Source organism: Oncorhynchus nerka, linkage group LG23, assembly GCF_034236695.1.
Source record: "Oncorhynchus nerka isolate Pitt River linkage group LG23, Oner_Uvic_2.0, whole genome shotgun sequence".
NCBI lineage: Eukaryota > Metazoa > Chordata > Actinopteri > Salmoniformes > Salmonidae > Oncorhynchus > Oncorhynchus nerka.
The window spans coordinates 31,198-49,895 of record NC_088418.1 but is presented as its reverse complement, the minus strand read 5'-3'; the positions used below and the strand labels follow the sequence as shown (position 1 = coordinate 49,895).

Sequence of the window (18,698 nt, the reverse complement as noted above, 5' to 3'; positions counted from 1 at the left end):
ACCTCAACTACCTGGTACCCCTGCACATTGACTCGTTACTGGTACTCCCTGTAAATAGCCTTGTTATTACCTCAACTACCTGGTACCCCTGCACATTGACTCGTTACTGGTACTCCCTGTATATAGCCTTGTTATTACCTCAACTACCTGGTACCCCTGCACATTGACTCGTTACTGGTACTCCCTGTAAATAGCCTTGTTATTGTTATTTATTGTGTTACTATTTCCTATTTTTCTTAGGAATTTTTTAAAACTGTGCCTTGTTGGGAAAGGGCTCGTAACTTAGCATTTCACTGTAAAGTGAACCTGTTGCATTCGGCGTTTATGACAAATAACATTTTGCTTCGATGAACACACACATACACTGTGAAGTAACTGCCAAAATAAAGGAAACCCCCCCCAGAGGAAGTTTCCGCCACGACTTCGATGTAATTCCTATCCTAGTGCGGAAATGCTCGTTTAGTTCCACACTCCGAACTCCGACATATGACTCCTTACAAATATGGATTAATCAGGCATGCACATCTACACTACTTTTGTTACTACATGATTCCATATGTGTGATTTCATAGTTTTGATGTCTTCACTATTATTCTACAATGTAGAAAATAGTCAAAATAAAGAAAAACCCTGGAATGAGTAGGTGTGTCCAAACTTTCTACTGGTACTATTACTGTTATTATTATTATTATTATTATGGTATATATTGAAGTTATGTTGAATTGTTTTGACCTCTTTGACAAATGTTAGTCTATATTTTCATACAGAAAGTGAGGACGCAGATTTTTTATCCTGTTCTGAAAACAGGAATCAGAAAATCTGAACGATGCTGAGGAGAGGTGTGAGGGGCTCATCAAGAGCAAGATCCAGCTGGAGGCCAAACTCAAAGAGACGACTGAGAGGCTGGAGGATGAAGAGGAGATGAATTCTGAGTTGACTGCCAAGAAGAGGAAGCTGGAGGACGAGTGCTCTGAGCTGAAGAAGGACATTGATGACCTGGAACTTACCCTGGCCAAAGTGGAGAAGGAGAAGCACGCCACTGAAAACAAGGTCTCGTGCCATAGACAGTCTAACCAAGCAATAATCCAAACGATAATCAACTCAAAACAAATGGAATTCAAGCCGTATTCTGGGTGCAGGAAAAATTGTGTGAATTTAAGTTGCGGGGTACTCCTCAAATTCATTGAATGTTCAGCTCCCCCTTTGTTTATGACTTCCATTCTGTACACTGGCGTAAAAATGGTGTAAAATTGTAAAAAAATCTAGTGTTAAATCAATAATAGATTACTTGTTGATACATTTCAAATCTGAATGAAATTAATGCAATACATTTCAAACTAAATCTTTGTAGTGACCAAAGGCACATTTTGTTGTGACCATTTTCAGGTTAAAAATCTGACAGAGGAGATGTCGTCTATGGATGAGAGTGTTGCCAAGCTGACCAAGGAGAAGAAAGCCCTCCAAGAGGCCCACCAGCAGACACTGGACGACCTGCAGGCAGAGGAGGACAAAGTCAACACTCTGACCAAGGCCAAGACCAAGCTGGAACAGCAAGTGGACGACGTGAGTGGAGTTTGTCATTTCGGCCATGATAGTATGCAAGATGACATTATCTTCAGTTGTTTAGAGTTCAACAATATGTGTATTTTTATGTTGTAGCTTGAGGGTTCTCTGGAACAAGAGAAAAAGCTCCGTATGGACCTTGAGAGATCCAAGAGAAAGCTGGAGGGAGATCTGAAACTGGCCCAGGAATCCATAATGGACCTGGAGAATGACAAGCAGCAGTCTGATGAGAAAATCAAGAAGTAAACACAATCCAATGGCTACAATATTACCTACTATGTTGATCAACACAATGGTTGTTCTTGACTAATTATTGTAATTATGAATTAGCATTTGCATGTGATTTTTATAAACTATGTGAATGGTACAATTCTCTGTCTTTAAACTATCGAACCAAAACCAACTGTGCAATCATTGTGTTTGTGTTTCTTAGGAAGGACTTTGAGGCCACCCAGCTCCTCAGCAAAGTTGAGGATGAGCAGTCTCTGGGAGCTCAGCTGCAGAAGAAGATCAAGGAACTCCAGGTACAGTACAGGATCTAAGCTCCTGTACAGGAAAGCAAACACCTGAATAATTTCCTGACATATTTCTTCCGGTAGCACACATTTTTACTGGTGGCTTCTGATGGCTCAGTAGGTTGGAACATGTTGTTTCTTGCTGATGTTTCTGATGTTGCTGATATTGTTAAGATGGTGCTTTCATAGAGTTAGATAGAGGACAAATACTTTATCGGTGACATTATGGCCTATGTGATAGCATAGGACAGCTCCATTTTAATACAGTCAATTGTCTTCTTCTTTTGTGCTTGAAACAAGTGTAAACCTAATATTGGTGATTTACCTGCAGAGCTGGAGTCCTGAGCCATATCAAAACTGTGTCATTTATTTATTGCCATGACTAGATGGCGGTGTTAAAGCCATTTTAAGAAGAAGACAATGCTCTAATCATTGGCCCAGTTAACTACTTTAAAACGGTGGATGCTCTCAATGGCAATGTCCATGCTAAAATGGTTTATATCCATCCAGAGACCTCTATCTAACTTTATGGGTGGGTTTTACTGATTTGGGGTTGGTTCCTGCATGGGACACTGTCTATTGAATATATTAGTGTAACTGGCTTTGTTTCAACATATGAATATTCTTGGAAGGAAACACTTTACAGTTTGTGGAAAAGTGAATTGAATGTAGGAGAATAACACAATAGATCTGGTAGAAGAAAATGGCTACAATATTTTTTTTCTACCACCATCTTTGAAATGCAACAGAAAGGTCCCAAGTCTAGCCATCACTCTGGTTGTAATTCCGATGGTGTCCACAAGAGGGCAGCAGTGCATGTTCAAGTTTCAGACTGATAACTTGAAGTATGGGCAAGCCACAAGACATTTAGTGTGTAGTCACCCAGGTACATTTGTACAAATTGTGAAGGACACATTTACATTACATTTCTCTGCAAGAATATCATCAAATCTGTATACTGACTTTGATTTAGCTTTTCCAGTATTAGTAGCCATATTGTAAGTTCAACATTTGTGAAACACCCAGTTTTCATAACTTCATAACTCTCCATGTTCTTGCAATTTTTGTCCAAAAGGAAAAGGCTTGTTGTCGCACAATGTTAGCAGGAAAATTGTGTGACAGATACTCCCGTAAAGCCCAGCTCATTGGTTATCTAGCTAGTTTTGTTTGCCCCCGATTGGTGCTTATTTGACAAAGTTACAGTCAATCAAGTGAAGGCCACCCGTGTCATTGGCATGCCATGAAAGCTTCGCTCTCTGACCAAATTTGGTGTCCTACAGGATGTGCTACAGCTCTAATGATATAGTGAAGTTTTGTTATGTTCTAGAATTTCTGAGGAATAAATACAAATGTAATTTGACTGGTTGAAACAACGTTTAGGGTTAGATTTTCACAGAATCCTTTCTTTGTAAATTGAACGAGTGGAAATTCTAAATCGATCGTGCATGCTACATGGACCTTTTTAGGATATGAAAAAGGATTTTATCTAACAAAACGACTCTTCATGTTATCTATGGGACCCTTGGGATGATAAATCAGAGCAAGATTTCAGAATGAAAAATATACATCCTTTTATTATTTTGTGAGGTTCCAATGTTTCAACTTTATTGTTCTTTCCCCGCTGCTCCTGCCCCCTACTTTAGGCCCGTATTGAGGAGCTGGAAGAAGAAATTGAGGCTGAGCGTGCTGCCAGGGCCAAAGTTGAGAAGCAGAGGGCTGATCTCTCCAGGGAACTTGAGGAGATCAGCGAGAGGCTGGAGGAGGCCGGAGGTGCCACTGCTGCTCAGATTGAGATGAACAAGAAGCGTGAGGCTGAGTTCCAGAAGCTGCGTCGTGATCTTGAAGAGTCCACCCTGCAGCATGAAGCCACAGCCGCCGCTCTGCGCAAGAAGCAGGCCGACAGTGTGGCTGAGCTCGGGGAGCAGATCGACAACCTGCAGCGTGTTAAACAGAAGCTGGAGAAGGAGAAGAGTGAGTACAAGATGGAGATTGACGACCTCTCCAGCAACATGGACTCCATTGCCAAGGCTAAGGTGATTAGTGATGTTTTGGTCAAGCGGTGTTGAGGAGGGTCAACTACATTTCCATTTATGTGAACTGAAGTAATAATGGTACATGTTTCACTAACAGGGCAATCTGGAGAAGATGTGCCGTACTCTAGAGGACCAGCTAAGTGAGATCAAGACGAAGAATGATGAGAATCTTCGCCAGGTCACTGACATCAGTGGACAGAGGGCCAGACTTCTGACAGAAAATGGTACCATCAACAATGAACAACAAACCAATGCTTTCCTTAAGTGGTACACAATAAAATGTGTTGAGGGCTTGAAGTCCAGTCCACATTCAAATATTTGGAGAAATTACTATTCACCATCTAACATTGCCCTACAACACATTTTCAATCATAGAGAACAGAGACCCCATTAACAAGATGTCCCTCTATCTCTGCAGGTGAGTTTGGCCGCCAGCTGGAAGAGAAGGAAGCCCTGGTGTCTCAGCTGACCAGAGGCAAACAGGCCTTCACCCAGCAGGTGGAGGAGCTGAAGAGGCAGATTGAGGAGGAGGTCAAGGTAAGGGACCCAATCTGGACTCCAACAACAGAAATATCTACAAAAATAAATGTGAGAGTTAAGAATACTTCAATAGACAAAACAAAATCTGTAGTCAAACTACGCCACCCTCAGAAACTTCAAATCAAATTGTCACGTGTGGATTAACAGTGAAATGCTTACTTACTTATCCCAACAATGCAAAGAGAAACATAGAGAAATAATAGAAAAATAATAACGGGAGGAATAAATACACAATGAGTAATGATAACTTGGCTATATACACAGGGTACCAGTACTGAGTCGATGTGCAGGGGAACGAGGTAATTGAGGTAGATATGTACATAAAGGTAGGGGTAAAGTAACTAGGCAACAGGATAGATAATAAGAAGTAGCAGCAGCGAATGGGATGAGTCAAAAGAGTTCGTGCAAAAAGGATGGTCAATGCAGATAGTCTGGGTAGCTATTTGGTTAACTATTTAGCATTCTTATGGCTTGTGGGTAGAAGCTGTTCAGGGTCCTGTTTTTTCCAGTCTAGGTGCATTGGTACAGTTTGCCATGTGGAAGCAGAGTGAACAGTCTATGACTTGGGTGGCTGGAGTCTTTGACAATTTTTAAGGCCTTTCTCTGACATCGCCTAGAACAGAAGTTCTGGATGGCAGAGAGCTCGGCCCCAGTGATGTACTGCTCCGTACGCACTACCCTCTGTAGCACCTTGTGGTTAGATGCCAAGCGATGATGCAGGATGCAGCCGGTTAAGATGCTCTCGATGGTGCAGCTGTAGAACTTTTTGAGGATCTGAGGGCCCATGCTAAATCTTTTCAGCTTCCTGAGTAGGAAGAGGCATTGTCGTGCCTTCTTCATGACTGTGTTGGTGTGTGTGAAGACCATGCTAATTACTTGTGGACACAGAGGACCTTGAAGCTCTCGACTCGCTCCACTCCAGCTGTGTCGATGTGGTTTTGGGCTTGTTCGGCTCTCCGTTTCCTGTAATCCACGATCAGCTCCTTTGTCTTGCTGATGTGGGGTGAACAAGGAGTACAGGTGCGGACTAAGCATGCACCCGAGGGGACCCTGTTTTGAGGGTCAGTGTGGCAGATGTGTTGTTGCCTAGCCTCACCACCTGGGGGCGACCCGTCAGAAAGTCACAGGGTCCTGAGCGTATTGATGAGTTTGGAGGACACTATGGTGTTAAATGGACACCAGGAAGAGTAGCTGCTGCTTTTGCAACAGCCAATGGGGTTCCTAATAAAATACCAAATACTTAGCTGTAGTCAATGAACAGCATTCTCACATAGGTGTTCGTCTTGTCCAGGTGGGAGAGGGCATTGGCGGAGTGCAATAGAGATTGCGTCATCCGTGGATCTGTTGGGAAGGTATGCGAGTTGGAGTGGGTCCAGGGTGTCTCCTTGGTCAGCCAAGATTCAGAGAAACAGAATATTACAGTTCTTCAGGTCCCGTTGATAGGAGTTCGTCCAGTTTGTTCTCCAGTGATTGTACGCTAGCCAATAGAACAAAGGGAAAAGGTGGTTTATTTGTTTGCTGACGTAATCTCATTAGGAGGCTGCCTCACCTCTTTTTGGCCGCCACTTCCTCTCTCGAGTACCAGGGATTAGGGCCTGGTCCGGAGTAAGCAGAATGCCCAGAGCTGCCGATTCGTTGAGATAGAAATCTTCATCCAAATTGAGGCAAGTGAACGCTCTTCTGATGTCCAGAAGATGTTTTTGGGTCAAAGGAAATGATAGTGGAGACATTGCATACCAAAAAGTTAAGATCAGCATACATTATTTACATTTTTTATAGCAGAGTAAAATGTCCACTATCCACTGTAGCGCCATCTACTGTCATTTGTTTTACTATCTCTCTAATTTCTCTTTGTCTTTTCCTTTCTATCTCACAGGCAAAAAATGCACTGGCCCATGGTGTCCAGTCTGCCCGCCATGACTGTGACCTACTGAGGGAGCAGTTTGAGGAGGAGCAGGAGGCAAAGGCAGAGCTGCAACGCGGCATGTCCAAGGCCAACAGCGAGGTGGCTCAATGGAGGACTAAGTATGAAACTGATGCCATTCAGCGCACAGAGGAGCTGGAGGAGGCCAAGTGAGTCGCACGCAACAGCAGAAACTCACATATAGGGTGTAGGCAACAGCAGTGTGGTCTGGTTTAAATTTTGACACTTTCTTGGCAACTTTAATAAGAAAAAGAATGTGGGGTGGGTCCTCTTAAAAATAACCTGTGATCCCCATTTTAGTAGCTGCCATCTTGCTAGCTGCTATCTGTATTTTATTCAAACAGATACTGTACCCACCATGTCATTTCAACGTGGAGAATTTGGGTCATATTTGGTAGATATATCCATTGTTTTATTTATCCGTTATTTTACCAGGTAACTTGACTGAGAACACAATCTCATTTGCAGCAACGACCTGGGGAATAGTTACAGGGGAGAGGAGGGGGATGAATGAGCCAATTGTAAACTGGGGATTATTAGGTGACCGTAATGGTTTAAGAGCCAGATTGGGAATTTAGCCAGGACACCGGTGTTAACAACCCTACTCTTACAATAAGTGTCATGGGATCTTTAATGACCTGAGAGAGTCAGGACACCCGTTTAACGTCCCATCCAAAAGACGGCACCCTACACAGAGCAGTGTCCCCAATCGCTGCCCTGGGGCATTGGGACATTTTTTTAGACGAGAGGAAAGAGTGCCTTCCACTGGCCCTCCAACAATAATTTTGCACGCCCAATTTTTCAGTTTTTGATTTGTTAAAAAAGTTTGAAATATCCAATAAATGTCGTTCCACTTCATGATTGTGTCCCACTTGTGTCCCACTTGTTGTTGATTCTTCACAAAAAAATACAGTTTTATATCTTTATGTTTGAAGCCTGAAATGTGGCAAAAGGTCGCAAAGTTCAAGGGGGCCGAATACTTTCGCAAGGCACTGTATGTACAGAGGGGTTAGGCCAGAACATTAGAACATTGTGGGAGGCAACCAAGATGTCTAGAGAGACTAGTGGTAGGGTGCTCTGAGAAAATGTCAAGTATTGTAACATTTGTTTTGGAAAAAATTGTTCACAATAAAACCAGCCTCTGTCGTCCAACAGGAAGAAGCTGGCCCAGCGTCTGCAGGAGGCTGAAGAGACCATTGAGGCAGTTAACGCCAAGTGCGCCTCCCTGGAGAAGACCAAGCAGAGGCTGCAGGGAGAGGTGGAGGACATCATGATTGACATGGAGAGAGCTAACACAATGGCCTCCAACCTTGACAAGAAGCAGAGAAACTTTGACAAGGTGAAAATGAATAAACCTCACTCTAGGGTAATATTTTCTGTCTGCTATTTGATCAGTTGTCGTATAATTGTACCATATTCCTGATTCAAAACTCCATCAATGAGTTCTAATGAAAATCCTATGGATTTCCTTAGGTTCTGTCAGAGTGGAAGCAGAAGTATGAGGAAAGCCAGGCTGAGCTGGAAGGAGCTCAGAAGGAGGCTCGATCTATGAGCACTGAACTCTTCAAGATGAAGAACTCCTACGAGGAGGCTCTGGATCATCTGGAGACTCTGAAGAGAGAGAACAAGAACCTGCAACGTGAGCATCTGACAGCAGTTCTATTTTGCTCATGTGTTGTAAAGATGGAGGGAGCTTTAACCATCAAACTTACATTAAATTACTATTACACCATCTCTGAGTATAAAATTATATTTTTTGTACTCGTAATCAGCGTTCCTATGAACAACCCAAGGAAGTGAAGGGCAATTATATTTGCAAGACCATATGAAGTGCTGTTAATTATTTATCTGTTATTATGATTCAATGTCAACTTCAGTGCATTGGTAATATCCACAAAAAATTATCTCTCAAGTCTAAACTGCTCCTGTGTTTGTGTGTGCAGAGGAGATCTCTGACCTGACTGAGCAGATCGGAGAGACTGGCAAGAGCATCCATGAGCTGGAGAAGGCCAAGAAGACTGTGGAGACAGAGAAGTCTGAGATCCAGACGGCTCTGGAGGAGGCTGAGGTACAAACTACAGCTGTTTGATGGGAAAAGCAGTGTTACCCGAGCCAATGCTAGCTACAGTCCAATGATGTCTGTAATGGTGTTTATTGTAGTCATATATATTTAATTGCTGGTGTTATTCACATCCAAATCTATTGAACACAAATTACCTGACTGCTTCTCCCTGTCCAGGGCACACTGGAGCACGAGGAATCCAAGATTCTGCGTGTGCAACTGGAGCTGAACCAGGTCAAGGGTGAGGTAGACAGGAAGATTGCTGAGAAGGATGAGGAGATGGAGCAGATCAAGAGGAACAGCCAGAGGTTGACTGACTCCATGCAGAGCACCCTGGACTCTGAGGTCAGGAGCAGGAATGACGCCCTGAGGGTGAAGAAGAAGATGGAGGGAGACCTGAATGAGATGGAGATCCAGCTGAGCCACGCCAACCGCCAAGCGGCTGAGGCCCAGAAACATCTGAGGAACGTCCAGGGACAGCTAAAGGTAAAGGGAATGGGACATCAGGCTCAAACATCTAAAAATGGGGAGGGATTTGTTTGTGAATATTTAAAACAGGCTTTAACCATGCAATTTAAAATATTGAATCTATTGGACTAATATACTGTGGAAATGTAGGGATATTGAGGAAATTCTTACCAATAAACATTTTTATCACCGATCCTATCACCTCTACTTCCACAAGTCCCAATGAACCTGTCATTATGAACCCCAGGATGCTCAACTGCACCTTGATGACGCCGTCCGTGCCTCAGAGGACATGAAGGAGCAGGCAGCCATGGTGGAGCGCAGAAACGGTCTGATGGTGGCTGAAATCGAGGAGCTGAGAGTTGCCCTGGAGGTGACAGAGAGAGGCCGCAAAGTGGCTGAGACTGAGCTGGTAGACGCCAGCGAGCGTGTTGGACTGCTGCACTCCCAGGTACAGGTCAAAATCAATTTCTTATGAAACTCAACCAAACATACCATTTACACAGTGCTTGCTTTTATATGTCGTAACTTCTGCCTTATGACATGTAAATTCTCTTGAGAGTCAAACAATTTGTCTTGTTTCCTCCAGAACACCAGCCTTCTGAACACCAAGAAGAAGCTGGAGACTGACCTGGTGCAGGTGCAGGGAGAGGTGGAGGACATCGTCCAGGAAAGCAGGAATGCAGAGGAGAAGGCCAAGAAGGCCATCACTGATGTGAGTTCTCATGATCTATTGAATTACATCAACTTCATTTGGCCCCAATGATAACAGGGCTGGTTAACACTAGTATTGGCTGAGCCTCGAAGTTTGAGGCGACATCGATTCTAACAGCCTAATAAATACATTTAATCTACAGTGCCTTCAGAAAGTATTCATACCCTTTGACTAATTCCACATTTTGTTGTGGAACTGCTTGAATTCAAAATGGATTAATTAGATTTTTGACTCACCAATCTACACACAATACCCCATAATGACAAAGTGAAAACATGTTTTTAGGATATTTTTCAAATGTGTTAAATGAAATACAGATGTAATTTCCATAAGTATCACACCCCTGAGTCAATACTTTGTAGAAGTACCTTTGGGAGTGATCTATCAAGTTAGCATTTTTACTGCAGGGCGCTCATGGCTCCCAACGTCTCGATTCCTCTCTGCCAAACTGACGTTGGTTTAGTAGATATGTATGTTGGAACATTGGTACATCATGGGAGGCAGCCTGTCTGTCTAGAGCTACCTTCCTGTAGGTTTTTGCTCTAAATCTATCCAACAAATGTATTTATAAAGCCATTTTTACATCAACAGATGTCACAAAGTGCTTACACAGAAACTCAGCCTAAAACCTCAAACAGCAAGCAATGCAGATGTAGAAGCATGGTGGCTAGGAAAAACCTCTTAGAAAGGCGGCAGGAACCTAGGAAGAAATCTAGAGAGGAACCAGGCTCTAAGAGGTGGCCAGTCCTCTTCTGAATGTGCTGGGCAGAGATTATAAGAGTACATGGCCATTAAGGTCAGATCGTTCTTTAAGGTGTTCAAATGTTCCATAGATGACCAGCAGGGTCAAATAATAATCACAGTGGGAGAATTAGAGGGAGCATACTTAAGTTCACACCAGACACCAGATAAGACAGGGGAATTACAACAGATAGCACAGACTGACCCTAGCTCCCCGGTACATATAGTACAGCATAGATAATGGAGGATGAGAAGGGGGGAGGGATCGGGGACACTGTGGCCCCGTCTGACGATAATCCTGGACAGGGCCAACCAGTTAGGACATAACCACACCCACTTTGCCAAAGCACATTCCCCTCACTACTAAAGGGATATCAACAGATCACCAACTTACTACCCTGAGACAAGGCTGAGCATAGCTCACGAAGATCTCCTCCAATGCACAAGCCCGAGGGGGCCGCAAAACACTCAAGTGACGCACCCCTCCTAGGGACGGCATGGAAGAGCACTAGTAAGCCAGTGACTCAGCCCCAGTAATAGGGTAAGAGGCAGAGAATCTCAGTGGAGAGAGCTGACACAGCAAGGGCGGTTAGTCACTCCAGTGCCTTGCCATTCACCTTCGCACACCTGGGTCAGACTACACTCAATCATAAGACCTACTGAAGAGATTCGTCTTCAGTAAAGACTTAAAGGTTGAGACCGAGTCTGCATCTCTCACATGGACAGGCAGACCATTCCATAAAAATGGAGCTCTATAAGAGAAAGCCCTGCCTCCAGCTGTTTGCTTAGAAATTCTAGGGACAATAAGGAGGCCTGTGTCTTGTGATCGAGCGTACTTGTGGGTAGGTACGGCAGGACCAAATCGGAAAGATAGGTAGGAACAAGTCCATGAAATGCTTTGTAGGTTAGCAGTAAAACCTTGAAAATCAGCGATAGCCTTAACAGGAAGAGGCTAGCACTGGAGTAATATGATCAAGATTTTAGCAGCTGTATTTCAAATCAAATCAAATTGTATTAGTCACATGCGCCGAATAAAACAAGTGTAGTAGACCTTACAGTGAAATGCTTACTTACGAGCCCCTAACCAACATTGCAGTTACAAAAAATACGGATAAGAATAAGAAACAAAAGTAACAAGTAATTAAAGAGCAGCAGTAAAATATCAACATCAAGACTATATACAAATGATAAAAACAGAGAGTAGCAGCGATCAAATAGTCTGGGTAGCCATTTGATTAGGTGTTCAGGAGTCTTATGGCTTGGGGGTAGAAGCTGTTTAGAAGCCTCCAAGACTTCGTGCTCCAGTACCGCTTGCCGTGCGGTAGCAGAGAGAACGGTCTATGACCAAGGTAGCTAGAGTCTTTGACAATTTTTAGGGCCTTCCTCTTACACTGCCTGGTAATAGAGGTCCTGGATGGCAGGAAGTTTGGCTCCAGTGATGAACTGAGCCATTCGCACTACCCTCTGTAGTGCCTTGCAGTTGCCATACCAGGCAGTGATGCTCTCAATGGTGCAGCTGTAGAACCCTTTGAGGATCTGAGAACCCAAATCTTTTCAGTCTACTCAGGGGGAATAGGTTTTGTTGTGCCCACTTCATGACTGTCTTGGTGTGCTTGGACCATGATAGTTTGTTGGTGGTCTACCCTTAACACCTGGGGGCGGCCCGTCATGAAGTCCAGGATCCAGTTGCAGAGGGAGGTGTTTTGTCCCAGGCTCCTTAGCTTATTGATGAGCTTTGAGGGCACTGTGGTGTTGAACGCTGAGCTGTCGTCAATGAATATCATTCTCACATTTGTCCAGGTGGGAAAGGGCAGCGCATGCTCGCAGTACACATCCCGGTAATCTGTCTGGCCCTGTGGCCTTGTGAATGTTTACCTGTTTAAAGGTCTTACTCACATCGGCTGCGGAGAGCGTGATCACACAGTCTTCCAGAACAGCTGGTGCTCTCATGCATGTTTTAGTGTTATTTGCCTCGAAGCGAGGATAGAAGTAGTTTAGCTCGTCTAGTAGGCTTGTGTCACTGGGCAGTTCTTGGCTGTGCTTCCCTCTGTAGTCGGTAATGGTTTGCAAGCCCTGCCACATCCGATGAGCATCAGAGTTGGTGTAATACAATTCAATCTTAGTCCTGTGGCCCGTTCCTGTAGGTTCATGCTCTACAACATCCGCAGAGTACGACCCTGCCTCACACAGGAAGCGGCGCAGGTCCTAATCCAGGCACTTGTCATCTCCCGTCTGGATTACTGCAACTCGCTGTTGGCTGGGCTCCCTGCCTGTGCCATTAAACCCCTACAACTCATCCAGAACGCCGCAGCCCGTCTGGTGTTCAACCTTCCCAAGTTCTCTCACGTCACCCCGCTCCTCCACTCTCTCCACTGGCTTCCAGTTGAAGCTCGCATCCGCTACAAGACCATGGTGCTTGCCTACGGAGCTGTGAGGGGAACGGCACCTCAGTACCTCCAGGCTCTGATCAGGCCCTACACCCAAACAAGGGCACTGCGTTCATCCACCTCTGGCCTGCTCGCCTCCCTACCACTGAGGAAGTACAGTTCCCGCTCAGCCCAGTCAAAACTGTTCGCTGCTCTGGCCCCCCAATGGTGGAACAAACTCCCTCACGACGCCAGGACAGCGGAGTCAATCACCACCTTCCGGAGACACCTGAAACCCCACCTCTTTAAGGAATACCTAGGATAGGATAAAGTAATCCTTCTCACCCCCCTTAAAAGATTTAGATGCACTATTGTAAAGTGGCTGCTCCACTGGATGTCATAAGGTGAATGCACCAATTTGTAAGTCGCTCTGGATAAGAGCGTCTGCTAAATGACTTAAATGTAAATGTAAATGTCTGTATAGACACTTTTCCTGTTTGATGGTTAGGGTTAGGGTTAGAGGGCATAGCGGGATTTCTAATAAGCTTCCGGGTTAGAGTCCCTCTCCTTGAAAGCGGCAGCTCTAGCCTTTATCTCAGTGCGGATGTTGCCTGTAATCCATGGCTTCTGGTTGGGGTATGCACTTATTGATTAAGCCAATGACTGATGTAATGTTCTCCTCAATGCCATCGGAGGAATCCCGGAACATATTCCAGTCTGTGCTAGCAAAACAGTCCTGTAGCTTAGCATCTGCTTCATCTGACCACTTTTTTATTGATCTAGTCACTGGTGCTTCCCGATTAAATGTTTGCTTGTAAGCAGGAATCAGGAGGATAGAATTATGGTCAGATTTGCCAAATGGAGGGCGAAGGAGAACTTTGTATGCGTGTGTGGAGTAAAGGTGGTCTAGAGTTTTTTCCCCTCTGGTTGCACATTTAACATGCTGATAGTAATTTGGTAAAACTGATTTATGTTTCCTTGCATTAAAGTCCCTGGCTACTAGAAGCGCCGCCTCTAGGTGAGCGTTTTCTTGTTTTTCATACAGATGAAAACTCTCTAGGTAGGTAGTGTGGTCTACAGTTTATGATGAGATACTCTACCTCAGGCGAGCAATAGCTTGAGACTTCCTTAGATATTGTGCGCCAGCTGTTATTTACAAAAATACATAGCCCCCCGCCCCTTGTCTTACCACACGCCACTGTTCTATATAACCAGCCAGCTGTACAGTGCCTTGCGAAAGTATTCGGCCCCCTTGAACTTTGCGACCTTTTGCCACATTTCAGGCTTCAAACATAAAGATATATAACTGTATTTTTTTGTGAAGAATCAACAACAAGTGGGACACAATCATGAAGTGGAACGACATTTATTGGATATTTCAAACTTTTTTAACAAATCAAAAACTGAAAAATTGGGCGTGCAAAATTATTCAGCCCCCTTAACCAGTTAAGCCCACCCGACACGCAGGCGTCTCATCTAGCCATCTGGAAATGCAAATGCGCTACACTAAATGCTAATAGCACTCGTTAAAACTCAAACGTTCATTAAAACACACATGCAGGGTACTGAATTAAAGCTACACTCGTTGTGAATCTAGCCAACAAGTCAGATTTTTAAAATGCTTTTTGGCAAAAGCATGAGAAGCTATTATCTGATAGCATGCAACACCCCGAAATACCTGAAGGGGACGTAAACAAAATAATTAGCATAGCCGGCGCTACACAAAACGCAGAAATAAAATATAAAACATTCATTACCTTTGACGATAAACTGTTTTATCCGGGTAGCCAGAGAGTAGAGCATTGCAGTAGTCTAATCTAGAAGTGACAAAAATATGGATGAGATTTTCACCATAATTTTTGCATAAGTTTTAGATTTTTGCAATGTTATTATGGTGGGAAAACAGCTGCCCTTGAAATATTCTTGATATGTTCATCAAATGAGAGATCAGGGTCCAGAGTAATGCCAAGGTCCTTCAGTTTTATTTGAGGTGACTGTACAACCATCAATATTGTTTGTCAGATCAAACAGCATATCTCTTTGTTTCTTGGGGCCTAGAACTAGCATCTCTGTTTTTTCCGAGATTCAAAGTAAAACGTTTGCCGCCGTCCACTTCCTTATGTCTGAAATACAGGCTTACAGGGTAGACAATTTTGGAGCTTCACCATGTTTTGTCAAAATGTACAGCTGCATGTCGTCCACATAGCAGTGAGAGTTGAAATTGTGGTTTCGAATGACATCACCAAGAGTTAGGATATATAGTGAAAACGATAGTGGTACTAAAATGTAAAACATTCTAATAATGAGCTGGTTGATATTCTGCATCCAGTTAATTATAACTGAGGTTGGAGCAAAAACCTACGGAAGGGTTGGAGAACCCTGGTCTAGAGAGACATACATTAAACAAACTACCATTCCAGGCCGCCATGATGGCTGAGGAGCTGAAGAAGGAGCAGGACACCAGTTCTCACCTGGAGAGGATGAAGAAGAACCTGGAGGTCACAGTCAAGGACCTGCAGCACCGCCTGGATGAGGCTGAGAACCTGGCCATGAAGGGAGGCAAGAAGCAGCTCCAGAAACTGGAGTCCAGGGTGAGTTAACAACAGGGTGGATTAGAGTGGATTGAAAAACAGATTTCTGGACCTTGTTTCTTGGGCATTGTGTAATGACTTTTTCTCTCAATAACCCACCTAGATAATGAAAAGCTGCTGTTAACATTACAGATCCCTTCAATTAAAATTGTAAAAGTATATGAACAGACAGCTACTGTACGTCCTTGACCGAGTAGAAGACTATACCTCTGTTTTACAAAGATTTGTTATGTATGATTTCACCACCTCAAACAAATGCCTATGTTAATTTCTTCTACAAAGGTGCGTGAGCTTGAGACTGAGTTGGAGTCCGAGCAGAAAAGAGGTGTAGACACGGTCAAGGGAGTCCGCAAGTATGAGCGCCGAGTCAAGGAGCTCACCTACCAGGTAACAGGAAGTGCCTTTTTCACTAAATCTACACTAACACAAACAGGTTTGAGAATAAAACTGAGGCAGTGAATCTTTGATTTTGTCCTACAGACTGACGAGGATAAGAAGACCGTTGGAAGGCTTCAGGACCTGGTAGATAAGCTGCAGATGAAAGTGAAGGCCTACAAGAGGCAGGCTGAGGAAGCAGTAAGTCACCTGCTGTACTTAGTAAAATACTCTGAAAGCATGCTTTCGAAAACATATTTTTCCCTCGTTACCTTCATGTAAATACAGTTTAGTTACAGCTGAGATTAACAAAGTTGAAACACTGGTCGCATTTGTTATTGTTTTTGTTTTGTTTATCAAACAAAGGAGATGAGTATGAAGTGTTGTGGTAAAATAAAATCTATTCTGTGTGCAAGTTAGTGAAACTTGACACCCCTACCCAACAGTGCAGTAGTCAATAATAGTTTAACTAATAAAAGGTAAAGAAATATATAACCCTAACACGAGAAATAAACAAGAAGAAAATTATAGACAATTTAAGTCAATGATGTGAAAGAAAACAAAAGTGTTTGTTGTTTTGAGAAACATCTTTGTTGTTGTAATAACATCTTTGTTGTTTTGAGAAACATCTTTGTTGTTGTAATAACATCTTTGTTGTTGTAATAACATCTTTGTTGTTGTGGTATTAACGGAGTCCAACCTTAAAGTGCTTCTGCACATTAGCCAATATTGACTCAATTGATATGGCAAGTAATTGCTGAAGATATTATGCACATTTCTCAGTGCATAGTATAGGGTTAGTATTAATTTGCTGTCCTGGTGGCTGGTCTACTGGTAGTGCCAGTGCCCCTGGATCAGATATGTCCCTGCAAGCAGTGGTTTGATCCCCGTTCACCCTGCAGGCAGTGGTTTGACCCCCGTTCACCCTGCAGGCAGTGGTTTGATCCCCGTTCACCCTGCAGGCAGTGGTTTGACCCCCGTTCACCCTGCAGGCAGTGGTTTGATCCCCGTTCACCCTGCAGGCAGTGGTTTGACCCCCGTTCACCCTGCAGGCAGTGGTTTGATCCCCGTTCACCCTGCAGGCAGTGGTTTGATCCCCGTTCACCCTGCAGGCAGTGGTTTGATCCCCGTTCACCCTGCAGGCAGTGGTTTGATCCCCGTTCACCCTGCAGGCAGTGGTTTGATCCCCGTTCACCCTGCAGGCAGTGGTTTGATCCCGTTCACCCTGCAGGCAGTGGTTTGATCCCCGTTCACCCTGCAGGCAGTGGTTTGATCCCCGTTCACCCTGCAGGCAGTGGTTTGATCCCCGTTCACCCTGCAGGCAGTGGTTTGATCCCCGTTCACCCTGCAGGCAGTGGTTTGACCCCCGTTCACCCTGCAGGCAGTGGTTTGATCCCCGTTCTTTCTCTGCTGTATCATCTAGCTCCCTATTTACAGCACATTGCTATCTGAAGATCAAAAAAACACATTTAAATTCCTTATTTTTAAAGAATATGAATTTGCTTCCTGAATCTTCAAACAATATACTGATGTTATGCTCTCCCTCTCAGGAGGAAGCAGCCAACCAGCACATGTCTAAGTTCAGGAAGGTGCAGCATGAGCTGGAGGAGGCTGAGGAGCGTGCTGACATTGCTGAAACTCAAGTCAACAAGCTCAGAGCCAAGACCCGTGACGGTGGAAAGGTAAAGAGCTGCTGCTAAACCTACACCCGACTCATGTTCAAATATGGCCACATCAACTCCACCTATGCTTCAGTATAATTCAAACTAAAATGGAACTTTGAAATTCAAACTAAAAAATCCAAGCTTATTACTGAGCCTTAAATGCTTGATTGATTATATTATTTTGATGTTCATTAATTTTGCATGTTCATTATTTCATACTGATCCATGCTTTTCTTTCTTCCTTCTTACAGGGCAAAGAAACTTCTGAATAAACAAGATCAAAGTCTCTTAACATTTTACTGTGTTGCATAAAATATGATTTTCATGGTGAAATTGTGAGCATTGATTAAAAACATGTTGGCCAGCATATACTTTTTTTGGACTGTTGTCGTGTCTTACTATTATTAAATGATATGACATGCTATTTTATCAAATTGATTACCTAACGTTTAATTGCCTCAATTCAACCATTAATAAACTGGGGCACCACGGAAGTGGTTATCTCCCGAATCCACTCTCGTTACAGCAGCCATGTTTTGGGGTTAACAGCTGAGGGATGAGGCTGGAGAAATGTCAGTGGAGCTGCCCTTTGCTCATGTCAATGCCAGAGCATTAACTTCAGCCAGAAGGGTCCTACTAATCACCTCAAACAACCCCCAACAACACCAAACAGCTACCCAAACTAAAAACCAGGTACCAAAAACAACCCCATAGCTAGTTAGCTGTTTCTAGCCAGTTTGTCCTGGGAGACATTGGGTTGTTATTTTACTTGACATGCATCTTTGATTAATCCTTGTTCATCTTTCAAGCATCCACATGGGTTTATAGGCTAATGAAAACCCAATGAGGAGATGGAAGAGATGGGACTTGCTGCGTGTCAATCATCTCAAAAGGAAACCAGTTCTATTTTAGCATTTGGCACCGCCGCGTATTTCCGAAACCCAGGTTCTTCTGATACCTATTTTGACATGATTAGTCAACCAGGATGTCCTCACATTGCTAACATTTGCCTGCGTAATTGAGCAAAAGCAAGATATGTGACCTGGATAAAAAAGATCTGGATGAACCGAGGCACCCATAAGATGTATTGGATCAAGTGTTGTTGTCAAATCCTCCCAAGACCCTGCCAAAATACGTCAAA

The 18,698-nt window shown here is 43.7% G+C and overlaps 1 protein-coding gene across 1 annotated transcript in view; it reads left to right on the top strand.

Moving 5' to 3' along the window:
* The window catches only part of LOC115106289 (myosin heavy chain, fast skeletal muscle-like), a 38,564-nt gene extending 20,638 nt beyond the window's left edge, over positions 1–17,926 (top strand). Inside the window, exons 23-41 of the mRNA XM_029628855.2 lie at positions 808–1,050; positions 1,387–1,563; positions 1,660–1,805; positions 1,997–2,087; positions 3,722–4,111; positions 4,209–4,335; positions 4,530–4,648; positions 6,528–6,724; positions 7,731–7,914; positions 8,049–8,214; positions 8,519–8,643; positions 8,815–9,123; positions 9,353–9,556; positions 9,695–9,820; positions 15,348–15,518; positions 15,801–15,905; positions 15,999–16,094; positions 17,444–17,575; positions 17,809–17,926. Coding sequence (XP_029484715.1) covers positions 808–1,050; positions 1,387–1,563; positions 1,660–1,805; positions 1,997–2,087; positions 3,722–4,111; positions 4,209–4,335; positions 4,530–4,648; positions 6,528–6,724; positions 7,731–7,914; positions 8,049–8,214; positions 8,519–8,643; positions 8,815–9,123; positions 9,353–9,556; positions 9,695–9,820; positions 15,348–15,518; positions 15,801–15,905; positions 15,999–16,094; positions 17,444–17,575; positions 17,809–17,829 — 3,129 coding nt within the window. The 3' untranslated portion in view covers positions 17,830–17,926. The remainder of the gene's footprint in view (positions 1–807; positions 1,051–1,386; positions 1,564–1,659; positions 1,806–1,996; positions 2,088–3,721; positions 4,112–4,208; positions 4,336–4,529; positions 4,649–6,527; positions 6,725–7,730; positions 7,915–8,048; positions 8,215–8,518; positions 8,644–8,814; positions 9,124–9,352; positions 9,557–9,694; positions 9,821–15,347; positions 15,519–15,800; positions 15,906–15,998; positions 16,095–17,443; positions 17,576–17,808) is intronic.
* Positions 17,927–18,698: the final 772 nt, after the last annotated feature.